The sequence below is a fragment of the Chiloscyllium punctatum genome, chromosome 9, assembly GCF_047496795.1.
Source record: "Chiloscyllium punctatum isolate Juve2018m chromosome 9, sChiPun1.3, whole genome shotgun sequence".
In the NCBI taxonomy this organism is placed as follows: Eukaryota; Metazoa; Chordata; class Chondrichthyes; order Orectolobiformes; family Hemiscylliidae; genus Chiloscyllium; species Chiloscyllium punctatum.
This window is the reverse complement of record NC_092747.1, coordinates 58,520,095-58,533,260: the sequence shown is the minus strand read 5'-3', so window position 1 is coordinate 58,533,260 and position 13,166 is coordinate 58,520,095. Positions and strand designations below refer to the sequence as shown.

The window sequence follows — 13,166 nt, the reverse complement described above, 5'->3', positions numbered from 1 at the left end:
TTCATGAAAACATACTAACAACAACTTGTTTCGTTTGGCTAATGCATGTACTTTTTATTTCTAGTCAGAAGAACAAAGACCAAGGCAACTATCATATCTCAAACATAGTTCTTCCTAATTTCAAGGAAGAGTATTATAATGAAGCACTTACATGTGTTGCCAGAAATGGTTTGGGGTATCAAATAGCAACAGTTCAATTTAGAAAATCAGGTAAGTAATTCGTTATAACGTTATAGAAATGGCAATTGTCTTCGGTCTTTGGGATCTTTCTGTTCCTGATACAGGACTTCTGGTAACTTGCATGTATGATTGTTTTATTTATGAACTTGCCTTGCTTTTTTACTAATCAATATTGAAGATTGATTTATAGTTGGCAACCATGATACAATAGTCAGATTTGTCTGTCAGCTACCCTAACTGTAAAATTATTTGTGATTATCACTTTTTTTGATAATGTTAGACTAGTGCAAGTGAGTTATTCAGTGAACATTTTAGAAGAAAAAGGCCTTAACAACTGTGGGATATAAACTGATTGTGTGTGTTTATCTGATGCCACTGAAAGGGACATGTAACATGCTTCAAAGGTCACCAAGTCACTTAATATCTTCATTCCTCTGGATTGCTTATTGCCACAATTAGTGTTTGTATTTTAAATGTCTTGGCTCCTCTTACTGGAACTCCTGCCCTCAATCATTATATCATCTTTAAAATCTTCCATAAAATCCACCACTTTGATTAAATGTTTATTTGGACCTCCGGATTGCTCTGGCACAGTGTCTGTTACTTCTTTATCCTGATGCTTCCATGACATGCCCTAGATTGTTAAAGGCATAATTTAAATGCATTTCTGCCTAACCCTGTTGTACCCTGAAATTCTGTTTTCATTATCAGCATTCAAATCACTGCTTACGTCTTGAAGCATATTGAGTTAATCTGATATGTACTTGCTAAATACCTTTTAACTGGGCTGTTATCCCTTTAATAAACTGTCAAAGCAACACTTATGTAAAATTGCATGAATGAATGAAACTCACACCGGCAAATAGTAAATAAATCTCACAACACAGCTGAGGTAATTAGTTTAATGTCCTTTATTCTTTTATTAGGTACAGGTACAATTTATAACTTATTTTACAGCATATAGGTCTAGCCAACATTTACTAACTTAAACACCTCTTAATTATGAAAGCAGACTGGATTGGCACCCTTAATCTCATTATAGGTAACAGCCAGCACTTAGCACATGTTTTAACTCCTCTCCTGTCTCCCAGGACAGAAGCCCTTCAAACCTTTTTATACTATAGATAAAAATGTAACACCATAGTAATGGAATTTTAATAAGAACTGTGTACTGTATAAAGAGGTGCTTGTAAGAATTGTATTTTGGGATTCTGTTGCTGCCTCGAACTTGTCCTGTGATTGCTGAATAAAAGAGGCTATTTTCGCCACTGACCAATTTTCAACACGATCCCACACAGGGTAGTGAAGATGATGTTTGGTACACTTGCCTTTATTGGTCAGTGCATTGAGTATAGGAATTGTGATGTCATGTTGCATCTACACAGGAAATTAGTTAGGCCGCTTTTGGAATACTGTTTTTAATTCTGGTCTCCCTGCTCTAGGAAAGATATTGTTAAACTTGAAAGGGTGCAGAAAAGATTTATAAGGATGTTGCTGGGGTTGGAGAGTTTGAACTAAAGGGAGAGGCTGAATAGGTTGGAGCTATTTTTCCTGGAACGTTGGAGGCTGAGAGGTGACCTTTAGAGTTTATAAAATCCTGAGTCTTAGATAGGGTAAATAGCCAAGGTCTTTTTCTCAGGGTATGGGAGACCAAAATCAGAGAGCACAGATTTAATGTAAGAGGGGAAAGACTTAAAAGGGACCTAAGGGGCAACTTTGTCATGCAAAGGATTGTGGGTGTATAGAATGAGCTGCCAGAGGAAGTGGTGGAGGCTGGTACAATTCCAACATTGAAAAGACATCTGAATGGGTTCATGAAAATGAAAGGTTAAGAGGGATATGGGCCAAATGCTGGCAAATGGGACTAGATTAATTTAGGATTTCTGTTCAGCATGGACAAGTTGAACCAAAAGGCCTGTTTCCATGCTGTACATCTTTGTGACTAATGTTTGTCCATTTCTGCCTTTAAAATATTCAAAGACTGTGCTTTCACTGCCATTTCAGGAAGAGGGCTTCAAAGACTCATGACCCTCTGGGCAAAACAAAATTGCCTCATCTCTAGTTTAAATGGGTGCCTCCTTATTTTTAACATAGACCTCTAGTTCTAGGTTTCTCCCATCATAAGAGGAAACATTCTCCTCACATGTACCCTGCCGAAAATCTTTTACTCTTCGAAACTCCAGCAGGAGAAGCCTAGCCTCTTCAACCTTCCTTGATTAAACAACTCCGTCAATCTTGGCATTAGTCTGGTAAACCTTCCCTGAACTACTTCCCATATGTTCACATCCTTCCTTTAATAGGTTGACCAATACTGTACCTACTACTGCAGCTGCAGTACCCTGTATAATTGAAACATTATCTACTATTTTTATACTTAATTTTCCTTGTAATAATATACCAATCCTGTATATCTTAGTGAAAATTCTGTTTTAGTCATGACTGGAAATAAAACAGCTTTGCAATATCTATTTCTGATGGATTAAAAAGCATTGAATAAATCTTAAAATGTCACAGCAAAGATATAAGTTTGTTGGCCTATTAAATTGGCACCATTGTTGTTTTTCTCTGCACTTTGCATGATGATAGGGTGAAATTAATGTCCAGTTTTGTTTTTGTAATAATACTCCTAGAATGGTGCAAATGCATATCCTTATTAGGAATTTCTAAATAAAAGTATGTTTTATGTATGTTCAGTTCCAGATTTCACAAAGGAGATAGTAGTTGTATTTGGCATTTTTGCCTGTGTTTTATTCATCAGTGGATGCATTTACAAGTTTTTCAAGATTACTATTGTGCTCTGGTACCGTGATACCTTTCCTGCAAAATACTCTCAAAATGGTAAGTGCACATTCAAATTAATTAAAGTGTAGAGAAAATTGAATTAAACATTTTCCAAATGAATTGTTACATTCTGTAAATTATACTAATGCTTTGTTCTTTTGTAGATGGTAAGAGTTACGATGCTTATATCATCTATCCACAAAGCTCGTGTTCATCATACTGTACCAATATCCTTGTCTTTGTCATGGATTTACTTCCTCAAGTTTTGGAATGCCAGTGTGGATATAAATTGTTTATACCTGGAAGAGATGATCTACCTGGAGAAGGTGAGAGTGTTGAAGTGTGACTCATAAGGCTCAGTGGTCCTCCATTCTCACATTTGCAAAGAAAGTAAATATATAGGACTGTTTCAGCCAATCCCAGTCACTCCGAATGAGATAAAAAAAATGGCTGGCACTGGTTGCAGCAAAGGTCATAGGTTCTGACACCATTCCAGCAATAGTATTGAAACAAACTTGCAGACTGCTGGAGAAATTCAGCAGGACCTCTGTAGAGAGAAAAAAAGAGTTAATGTTTTGAGTCTAATATGATTTCTTCAGAACTATATGGTACTAAAGATTTCTGTTCCAGAACCAGCCATGCCACTAGCCAAGCTGTTTCATTTCAGCCATAACATTGACACCGTCCAGCAATAGTGGAAATTGTCCAGTTATGTTCTGGCCACAAGAACACCAACTTAGCCAATTTAATACCCTATGAGTCTACTCTTGAACATCTTCAAAATGATGGAAAGGGGTAGTCAACGACACTATCAAGAAACAAAGGAACTCCCTGCTCCTTGACACTCAACTTCTGTTTGGCCAAGATCATTCAGCTCCTAATCTCATTGTAACTTTGGTCCAAACATTGACAGCAGAGCTTAACTCCAGAGTGGAGTGAGAGTCAGTCAGAGCCATTTCCATTAACATAACATTTAACCAAGTATGTCTTCAAGTGTCCTAGTCAAACTGAATTCAATAGAAATTGGGGGAAATTCCCCACTATTTAGAGTCATGCCAAACACAAAAGATGACTTTGGTTTTTGGATTTCAGTCATCACAGTCCCAGGGTATTACTGCAGGCAATGCTTGGGTTAGTGTCCTAGGCCTAACCATCTTCAGCAGCTTTGTCAATAACCTCACTTCCATCAAGAGGTCAGAATTTTGCATGGTCACTAATGATTGTTCAGTGCCATTTGTATTTGCTTAGAAATGGAAGCATTCAATATTCATATACAGCAAGATCTGGACAACATAAGCATAAATATTATTTGTCACTGAAGTGTTAATCAATAACCATCTCCACTAAGAGAACATCCAACCATCTCCCTTTGATATTCAATGACAATCACTGAATGCTTTCACTATCAATACACTGAGAATTATCAATGACTCATAACTGACCTGGACAAGTAATATAAACACTGTGACAACAAGGGTATGTCAGAGGCTGGGATCCCGGTGACAAGTGACACTTCAAACCTGTCTCATCCATGAGACACATGTTCAGCCACACAGTATCCAGACTTAGAGCTAAGTTGCTCTTCCCTTATTACTGCTGAGTCAAAATCGTTCACTTCCTTCGGTCAAAGTACCTGCAACAGGTGGAAGGCAGCAGCAATGTAGGTTGAGCTGCAATTACTTTGATGAACCAATACCAGACACATGTTTAGGGGGTAAAAAAGAAACAATATTGTTAACATTAGCTGTACTTCTATTCTGGGGATGACCAGTCATAGAGATGTAAAGCATGGAAATTGACCCTTCGGTCCAACCTGTCCACGCCGACCAGATATCCCACCTGCTAGCACCCGGCCCATATCCCTCCAAACCCTTCCTATTCATATACCCATCCAAATGCCTCTTAAATGTTGCAATTGTACCAGTCTCCACCCTATGGCAGCTCATTCCATACATATACCACCCTCTGTGTGAAAAGGTTACCCCTTAGGTCTCTTTTATATCTTTCCCCTCTCACCCGAAACCTATGCCCTCTAATTCTGGACTCCCCGACCTCAGGGAAAAGACTTTGTCTATTTACCCTATCCATGCCCCTCATAATTTTGTAAACCTCTATAAGGTCACCCCTCAGCCTCCGACACTCCAGGGAAAACAGCCCCAGCCTGTTCAGCCTCTCCCTGTAGCTCAAATCCTCCAACCCTGGCAACATCCTTGTGCATCTTTTCTGAACCTTTTCAAGTTTCACAACATCTTTCCGATAGGAAGGAGACCAGAATTGCACGCAGTATTCCAACAGTGGCCTAACCAATGTCCTGTACAGCCGCAACATGACCTCCCAGCTCCTGTACTCAATACTCTGACCAATAAAAGAAAGCATACCAAACGCCCTCTACACTATCCTATCTACCTGCAACTCCACTTTCAAGGAGCTATGAACCTGCACTCCAAGGTCTCTTTGTTCAGCAACACTCCCTAAGACCTTACCATGAAGTGTATAAGTCCTGTTAAGATTTGTTTTCCCAAGATGCAACACCTCACACTTATCTGAATTAAACTCCATCTGCCACTTCTCAGCCCATTGGCCCATCTGGTCCAGATCCTGTTGTAATCTGAGGTAACCCTCTTTGCTGTCCACTATACCTCCAATTTTGGTGTCATCTGCAAACTTACTGACTGTATCTCTTATGCTCGCATCCAAATCATTTATGTAAATGACAAAAAGTAGAGGGCCCAGCACTGATCCTTGTGGCACTCCACTGGTCACAGGCCTCCAGTCTGAAAAACAACCCTCCACTACCCCCTCTGTCTTCTACCTTTGAGCCAGTTCTGTATCCAAATGGCTAGTTCTCCCTGTATTCCATGAGATCTAACCTTGCTAATCAGTCTCCCATGGGGAACCTTGTTGAACGCCTTACTGAAGTCCATATAGATGACATCTACTGCTCTGCCCTCCTCAATCTTCTTTGTTACTTCTTCAAAACATTCAATCAAGTTTGTGAGACATGATTTCCCACGCACAAAGCAATGTTGACTATCACTAATCAGTCCTTGTCTTTCCAAATACATGTATATCCTGTCCCTCAGGATTCCCTTCAACAACTTGCCCACCACCGAGGTCAGGCTTACCGGTTTATAGTTCCCTGGCTTGTCTTTACCGCCCTTCTTAAACAGTGGCACCACGTTTGCCAACTTCCGGTCTTCCTGCACCTCATCTGTGACTATCGATGATACAAATATCTCAGCAAGAGGCCCAGCAATCACTTCTCTAGCTTCCCACAGAGTTCTCGGGTACACCTGATCAGGTCCTGGGGATTTATCCATCTTTAACCGTTTCAAGACACCCAGCACTTCCTCCTCTGTAATCTGGACATTTTGCAAGATGTCACCATCTATTTCCATACAGTCTATATCTTCCATATCCTTTTCCACAGTAAATACTGATGCAAAATATTCATTTAGTATCTCTCCTATTTTCTGTGGCTCCACACAAAAACCGTCTTTGAGGGGCCCTATTCTCCCCTAGTTACCCTTTTGTCCTTAATTTATTTGTAAAATCCCTATGGATTCTCCTTCATTCTATTTGCCAAAGCTATTTCATGTCCCCGTTTTGCCCTCCTGATTTTCCTCTTAAGTATACTCCTACTTCCTTTATACTCTTCTAAGGATTCACTCGATCTATCCTGTCTATACCTGACATATGCTTCCTTCTTTTTCTTAACCAAACCCTCTATTTCTTTAGTCATCCAGCATTCGCGATACCTACCAGCCTTCCCTTTTACCCTGACAGGAATATACTTTCTCTGGATTCTTGTTATCTCATTTCTGAAGGCTTCTCATTTTCCAGCCGTCCCTTTACCTGTGAACATCTGCCCCCAATCAGCTTTCGAAAGTTCTTGCCTAATACCGTCAAAATTGGCCTTTCTCCAATTTAGAACTTCAACTTTTAGATCTGGTCTATCCTTTTCTATCATTATTTTAAAATGAATAGAATTATGGTCGCTGGCCCCAGAGTGCTCCCCCACTGACACCTCAGTCACCTGCCCTGCCTTATTTCCCAAGAGTAGGTCAAGTTTTACACCTTCTCTAGTAGGTACATCCACATACTGAATCAGAAAACTCTCTTGTACACACTTAACAAATTCCTCTCCATCTAAACCTTTAACACTATGACAGTCCCAGTTGATGTTTGGAAAGTTAAAATCCCCTACCATAACTACACTATTATTCTGACAGATAACTGAGATCACCTTACAAGTTTGTTTCTCAATTTCCCTCTGACTATTGGGGGGTCTATAATACAATCGCAATAAGGTGATCACCCCTTTCTTATTTCTCAGTTCCACCCAAATAACTTCCCTGGATGTATTTCCGGGAATATCCTCCCTCAGCACAGCTGTAATGCTATCAAAAATGCCACTCCCCCTCCTCTCGCCTCCCTTTCTATCCTTCCTGTAACATTTGTATCCTGGAACATTAAGCTGCCAGTTGTGCCCATCCCTGAGCCATGTTTCTGTAATTGCTTTGATATCCCAGTCCCATGTTCCTAACCATGCCCTGAGTTCATCTGCCTTACCTGTTAGGCCCCTTGCATTGAAATAAATGCAGTTTAATTTATTAGTCCTACCTTGTCCCTACCTGCCCTGACTGTTTGACTCACGTCTGTTCTCAGCTGTACCCATCTCAGATTGATCTCTTTCCTCACTATCTCCCTGGGTCCCCCCCACCCCCCATCTTACGAGTTTAAATCCTCCCAAACAGTCCCAAGCAAATTTCCCTGCCAGTATATTAGTCCCCTTCCAATTTAGGTGCATTCCGTCCTTGTACAGGTCACTTCTACCCTAAAAGAGATTCCAGTGATCCAAAAATGTGAATCCTTCTCCCATACACCAGCTCCTAACCTTCCAACTCTGCACCACCCTCTTGAAAGGTCCTACCTGTCAGTCTTCCTTCCCACCTATCTGCTCCACTCTCCTCTCCGACCTATCACCTTCACCCCCACCTTCACCTACCTATCACATTCCCAGCTACCTTGACCCAGCCCCACCCCTTTCCCATTTATCTCCCAGCCGTCTTGGCTCACAAACCTCATTCCTGTTGAAGGGCTTATGCCTGAAATGTTGATTCTCCTGCTCTTCGGATGCTGCCTGACTGGCTGTGCTTTTCCAGCACCACACTCTTCGACTCTGATTTCCAGCATCTGCAGGGCTAACTTTCTTTTAGATGAAAATAAAAAATGAGAGAGCATTTTTTAAGGTTATGTCAGAGGCTGGGATTTCAGTGACAAGTAACTCACCTGTTGACACTTCAAACCTGTCTCATCCATGAGACACACGCTCACCCATACAATATCCAGACTTAGAACTAAGTTGCTCTGTTGAGTATGGGCATTGCCAATAAGGTGGGTAATTAATCATCAATCAATGGCCTTGTGAAGCGTGATGTGGACTTTGCATTTTTACTTGCTATGATCTGTTTGGTTTAGGCTGGCCTGAACAGCTGTTTGGTAAGGAACTTCAGGAATTTGAACTGGTGAACACAGAAGAATGGGGCTACACTTGCATGTCAGGATAATGTGTAATTTCAGAGGTGGGCTTGGAGGTGATTGGGCTTGCAAGCACCAGCTACCCAAGTGCTTCTAAGTCATAATAAATTCAGGTTTGGAAGGTACCACCAAAGAAATTAATGTTGCGATATTGTGATGAAGCTTGTAGCACTGCTCCTGCCATGCACCTAATGGAAAAGGAACAAATGTAGAAGGTAGTAGATGGCACGCTTATCAGAGAGGTTGCTTCTTCTTAGATGGTATTGGATATTTTATGTGTTGTTGGATTGGCAGTCATTCAGGCCAATGGAGTGTATTCCATGACTTGTATCTTGCAGGGCGCAGACTGACTTTGGTAAGGCGGAATGTGATTCACTCACTGCAGAATAACCAGTATCTGACCTCTTGTAGCCATAGTATTTATAAGGATGAGATTTTAAATTTGGCTATGCAATAGAATGTGAAGGGGAATGGAGCAAGGAAAGATCAATGGATTTCTTTCTATAGTCTGGTGACTGCCTATATTTTATCTGCAATGCAGTGGTGTCTGTTTAGCCCTTGCAATTAATGTCTCCCCAACCTATGCAGTCTGATCACCATTATTGTGGGAGGCAAAAAGCCAAGTGTATCATTGGCATCCCAGAATGCAATTTTTCAGCTGTATTGATTTGTTCATCTTATGTTTTCTCCATTTTTTTGTTCTTTTTAGATTATGTTGAAAAAGTAAAATCAAACATCAAAGACAGTAGAAGACTGATTATTTTGATGGCAAAATCTGTTGATAAACAACTGTGCACCATGTTTGAACAGCAAGTTGGATTGCATGATGCATTGATATCTAATCAAATAGAAGTGATTCTGATTGAGTTGGATTATCACGATAATTACAGTGACCTTCCAGAATCACTTAGACACATTATACAAAAGAAAGGAACTATTAAGTGGACAAGCAGTGAATGGAAAAAAGAATCGCCATCATTAAGCTCAAAATTCTGGAAACAAGTGCGATACAAAATGCCACTAAGGTCTTCGCGATCTTGTTGTAAAACTGAGTATTACCATACATTAGAAATGCATTAAATAGCATTTCATCTTTCAAGAAATTGCAGATATTTGGGTATCGTACATTGGGTAATAGTGTAAACTGCAGCAGTGGGTGTTTTTGAACACTGGACGAATTTCTTCAGGTCCTTTCCCATTGTAACTTTGAAAGCTCATGGAAATCTGTTTGCAGTCTTAATAGCCTCAAGGTAACCAACCCCATTAACCTGTTAAGAAAGCCAAAGTCTGTCTTTTAATTATTTGCAATGCAGATTTAAAAGTGGTTTATTTTAAACAGGTGCTTCCTTATGCTAGTTTACAACTGTGTAACACATACAGGATTATCCACAAATGATTTGTAAACACATATAAACATAAAATAATACAATTTTGTAAGCTAATGCATTCCAAAAATAGATTTATAAAAACATAATACAATGTTGAATTTATTTTAAATGAAGTTTTGTTTGTTCTGCACAATTATTTATAATATGAAGAACTTCAGGACCATAAAATGTAATAGCAGAAGTAGACAATTCAGGCTGTTGAGTCTGCTCTGCCATTCAATGAGATCATGGCTGTTTTGATAGTCCTCAAATCCACTCACGTATCTTTTCCCTGTAACCCTAGATACCCTTGCTGATTAAATAGCTTTCAATCTCAGCCTTGAATATACTTAATGACCCTGCCTTGGCAGTTGTCAATGGTAAGGAATTTCACAATTTCACTACACTCCAGGAGAAGAAATTCCTTCTCTGTTATAACTGGCAACCCCTAACTTTGAGATTATGTTATCTGGTCTTAAATTTTCTGACAAGGAGAAACAACCTCTCAGTATCTACCTTGTCAACCTCATGAGAATCTTATGTTTCAATCAGGTCACCTCTCATTCTTCTAAACTTCAGTGAGTATAGCACCAACTGACTCACCCTCTCAGAAAGCAATCTCTCCATACCTGGGACTCCATAACTGAGTGAACTTTCTCTGCATTACCTCCAATGCCAGTAAAGCTTTCCTCAGAAAAGGAGTGCAGAACTGCACACAATATTCTAAGTGTGGTCTGACAAGTGCCTTGTACAGTTTTAACAAAATATCCCTACTTTTATACTCCATTCCCTTTTGAATAAAGTTAACATTCCCTGCTGAACCTGTATGCTAGCTTTTTATGATTTATGCATGAAGTCTCCTAAATCATGCTGTGCTGCAGTCTTTCTCCATTTAGCTAATATTAACTTCCTCCATTCTTCCTGCCAAAGTGCAAAACCTTACATGTTGTGACATTATATTCCATCTGCCAAGTTTTTGCTACTCATTCAACTGAGTATATCCCTGGGCAGATGCTGTAATTTTAAAAAGTTGCCTACCTACCTCTTATTGTCATCTGCAAATTTAAATACAGTGCATTCATTTTCCTCATACAAGTTATTTAACATACACAGTAAATAATTGCGACTTCAGCAATGATTATTGTGGCACTCCACTAGTTACAGGTTGGCACCCTCAAAATGCCCCCCCCACCCCCCCCCCCCAATCCCAACACTACTTCTATTAGTTAGCCAATCCTCTATTTGTGCCAGTATTTTATGTGAAACAACATGGGTTCTTCTTAAGTAGCATAATGTGTGGTAACTTTTCAAATGTCTTCTGGAAATCAAAACATATTACAACTACTGGTTCTATCATCTATCTTGCTTATTACCTCTTTGAAAATTCCAGAAAATTTGTCAGATATAATTCCTCCTTTGTGAAGCCACACTGACTGTGCTTGATTAACTCATGCATTTTTAAATGCTGTACTGTTACATCATTTATAATAGACCCTAACATTGTCCCAACAACAGGCCTGCTTTTTAACTAAGGCTGTTATGAATTCTTGGAAGATTGCTACCACACATCCACTGTCTCTATAGCTACTTTAATATCCTAGAATGCATCTCATCAGGTCCAGAGGACTTATTGGCTTTCAGTCCTGTTAGCTTCTCTAGTACTTTTTTGCCACGGTGCGTTATTGTATTTATATCATCTCCCCCTTTTCCCTTGATTATTTTATGTTTTTGAGACATTATTATGGAATTAAAATCCTACCCAAATCCTAAAAATGCTCAGCTTAACTGTTAAAAGTTAACTATGCCAAAGCACAAAGTAGTGACAATTTATGTGAAATAAGATGATGACTTATGGATTAAGAAAAGTTTCCTGGAGATTTAGTTGTTTTGATGATTACTCTGCTTTTATTTGAATGGATCCCTATTTAGTATAAATCCAAAGTAAACGTGCTTAATAAAAATGTTTTTAAAATGTATCAAAGCCTTGAAAGTGAATCTGGATGATGTAATGGGATGAAACTGTTGTTAATAACTGTACATCATGTCTTCTAGATACCTCTGCACGTCTTATTTTGTGGCTCCTTTTATTAATTTTTTACTAAATTGTTCTAGCATAAATAGGAACTAGAATAAGCAGAGTCCTATGTGCCATCCTTCTGATACGCTTCTGTTTGTCTCTTAGGAATTATGTCAGGAACATTACATGATGTTTCACTGACTTCTGAATTCAGTGGAAGTACAGTGCTGAAGTGGTATCTAAACAAGATCATTACTCATGTGTGGTTGTAGTTTCCAGATATAGAGCATGGTGTACACATTGAAAGGAGATAAACTGACTGTTGTAGAGGTTAGAAAGTTGTCCGTCTGATGAATAAAAGAGGTATTGAAGAAACTCAGCAAGTCTGCCAACATCTGTGATAAAAGAAATTGAATTAATCTTTTGAATCCAATATGACTCATCTTTTGATCTTGAGATCCTGACTTTGAGTTGTAGTATGTATATGAATTTCTTTTTAGATCTCTGCCTATTTCACCATTGTCATAGCATATTTAAGGGATGGTCCCAGTAGTTGACTCTGACTAGGCAGCTGAAATGTCTAGTGGTATTCCAAGGTTCAGTCATACTGATGTGACACTAGGATGTAATTGGCAGGCTATGCACAGAATTTTAGCTCAGCAACTTTACTATTCATTACATGATAACAATTTGAAACTAGTAATGTGCAGTTTGGTAGGTTTGTTCAGTTTTTAGCTGTTAGAGTGTAGAAGGTAAAAATAATATCACCAAAGTTCCAGAAGACCATAGAGCTCCCCTCTCATTAGAGGGGATGATTTAACCTGGTGATGGTTTAACCTAAGGGTCACTACATTGCATTCTTGGTGAAGGGCTTATGCTTGAAACATTAATTCTCCTGCTCCTTGGATGCTGCATGACTGGCTGTGCTTTTCCAGCACCACACTTTGTGACTCTGATCTCCAGCATCTGCAGTCCTCACTTTCTCCTACATCTCATGTGATGAGCAAGATTGAGAAGGTGGAATCTTCATGGTGACCTCAGCCAGTGTGAGAAATGAATCTGTGTTGATGGCATCACTCTGCATCACAAACCAGTCATCTAATCAACTGAGGTAACCCCCCACCTCCCCAAACACACACACACACACACAAACTGTCATTGGCTGAGCAATGGTTTGTAGTGCAGAGCAATTCCTGCATCAGCTGAGGTTATCATGAAGGTCCCACCTTCTTAACCCTGCCCCTTGTCTGAGGTGTGATGACCCTCCGGTTAAACTACCA

At 39.5% G+C, this 13,166-nt stretch overlaps 1 protein-coding gene across 1 annotated transcript in view; it reads left to right on the top strand.

The window, feature by feature from the left end:
* LOC140481693 (uncharacterized) overlaps positions 1–13,166 on the top strand; it is a 156,644-nt gene that overhangs the window by 53,837 nt on the left and 89,641 nt on the right. The window contains exons 10-13 of the mRNA XM_072578268.1: positions 65–210; positions 2,875–3,018; positions 3,126–3,287; positions 9,212–9,579. Of these exons, the coding sequence (XP_072434369.1) occupies positions 65–210; positions 2,875–3,018; positions 3,126–3,287; positions 9,212–9,579 (820 nt within the window). The remainder of the gene's footprint in view (positions 1–64; positions 211–2,874; positions 3,019–3,125; positions 3,288–9,211; positions 9,580–13,166) is intronic.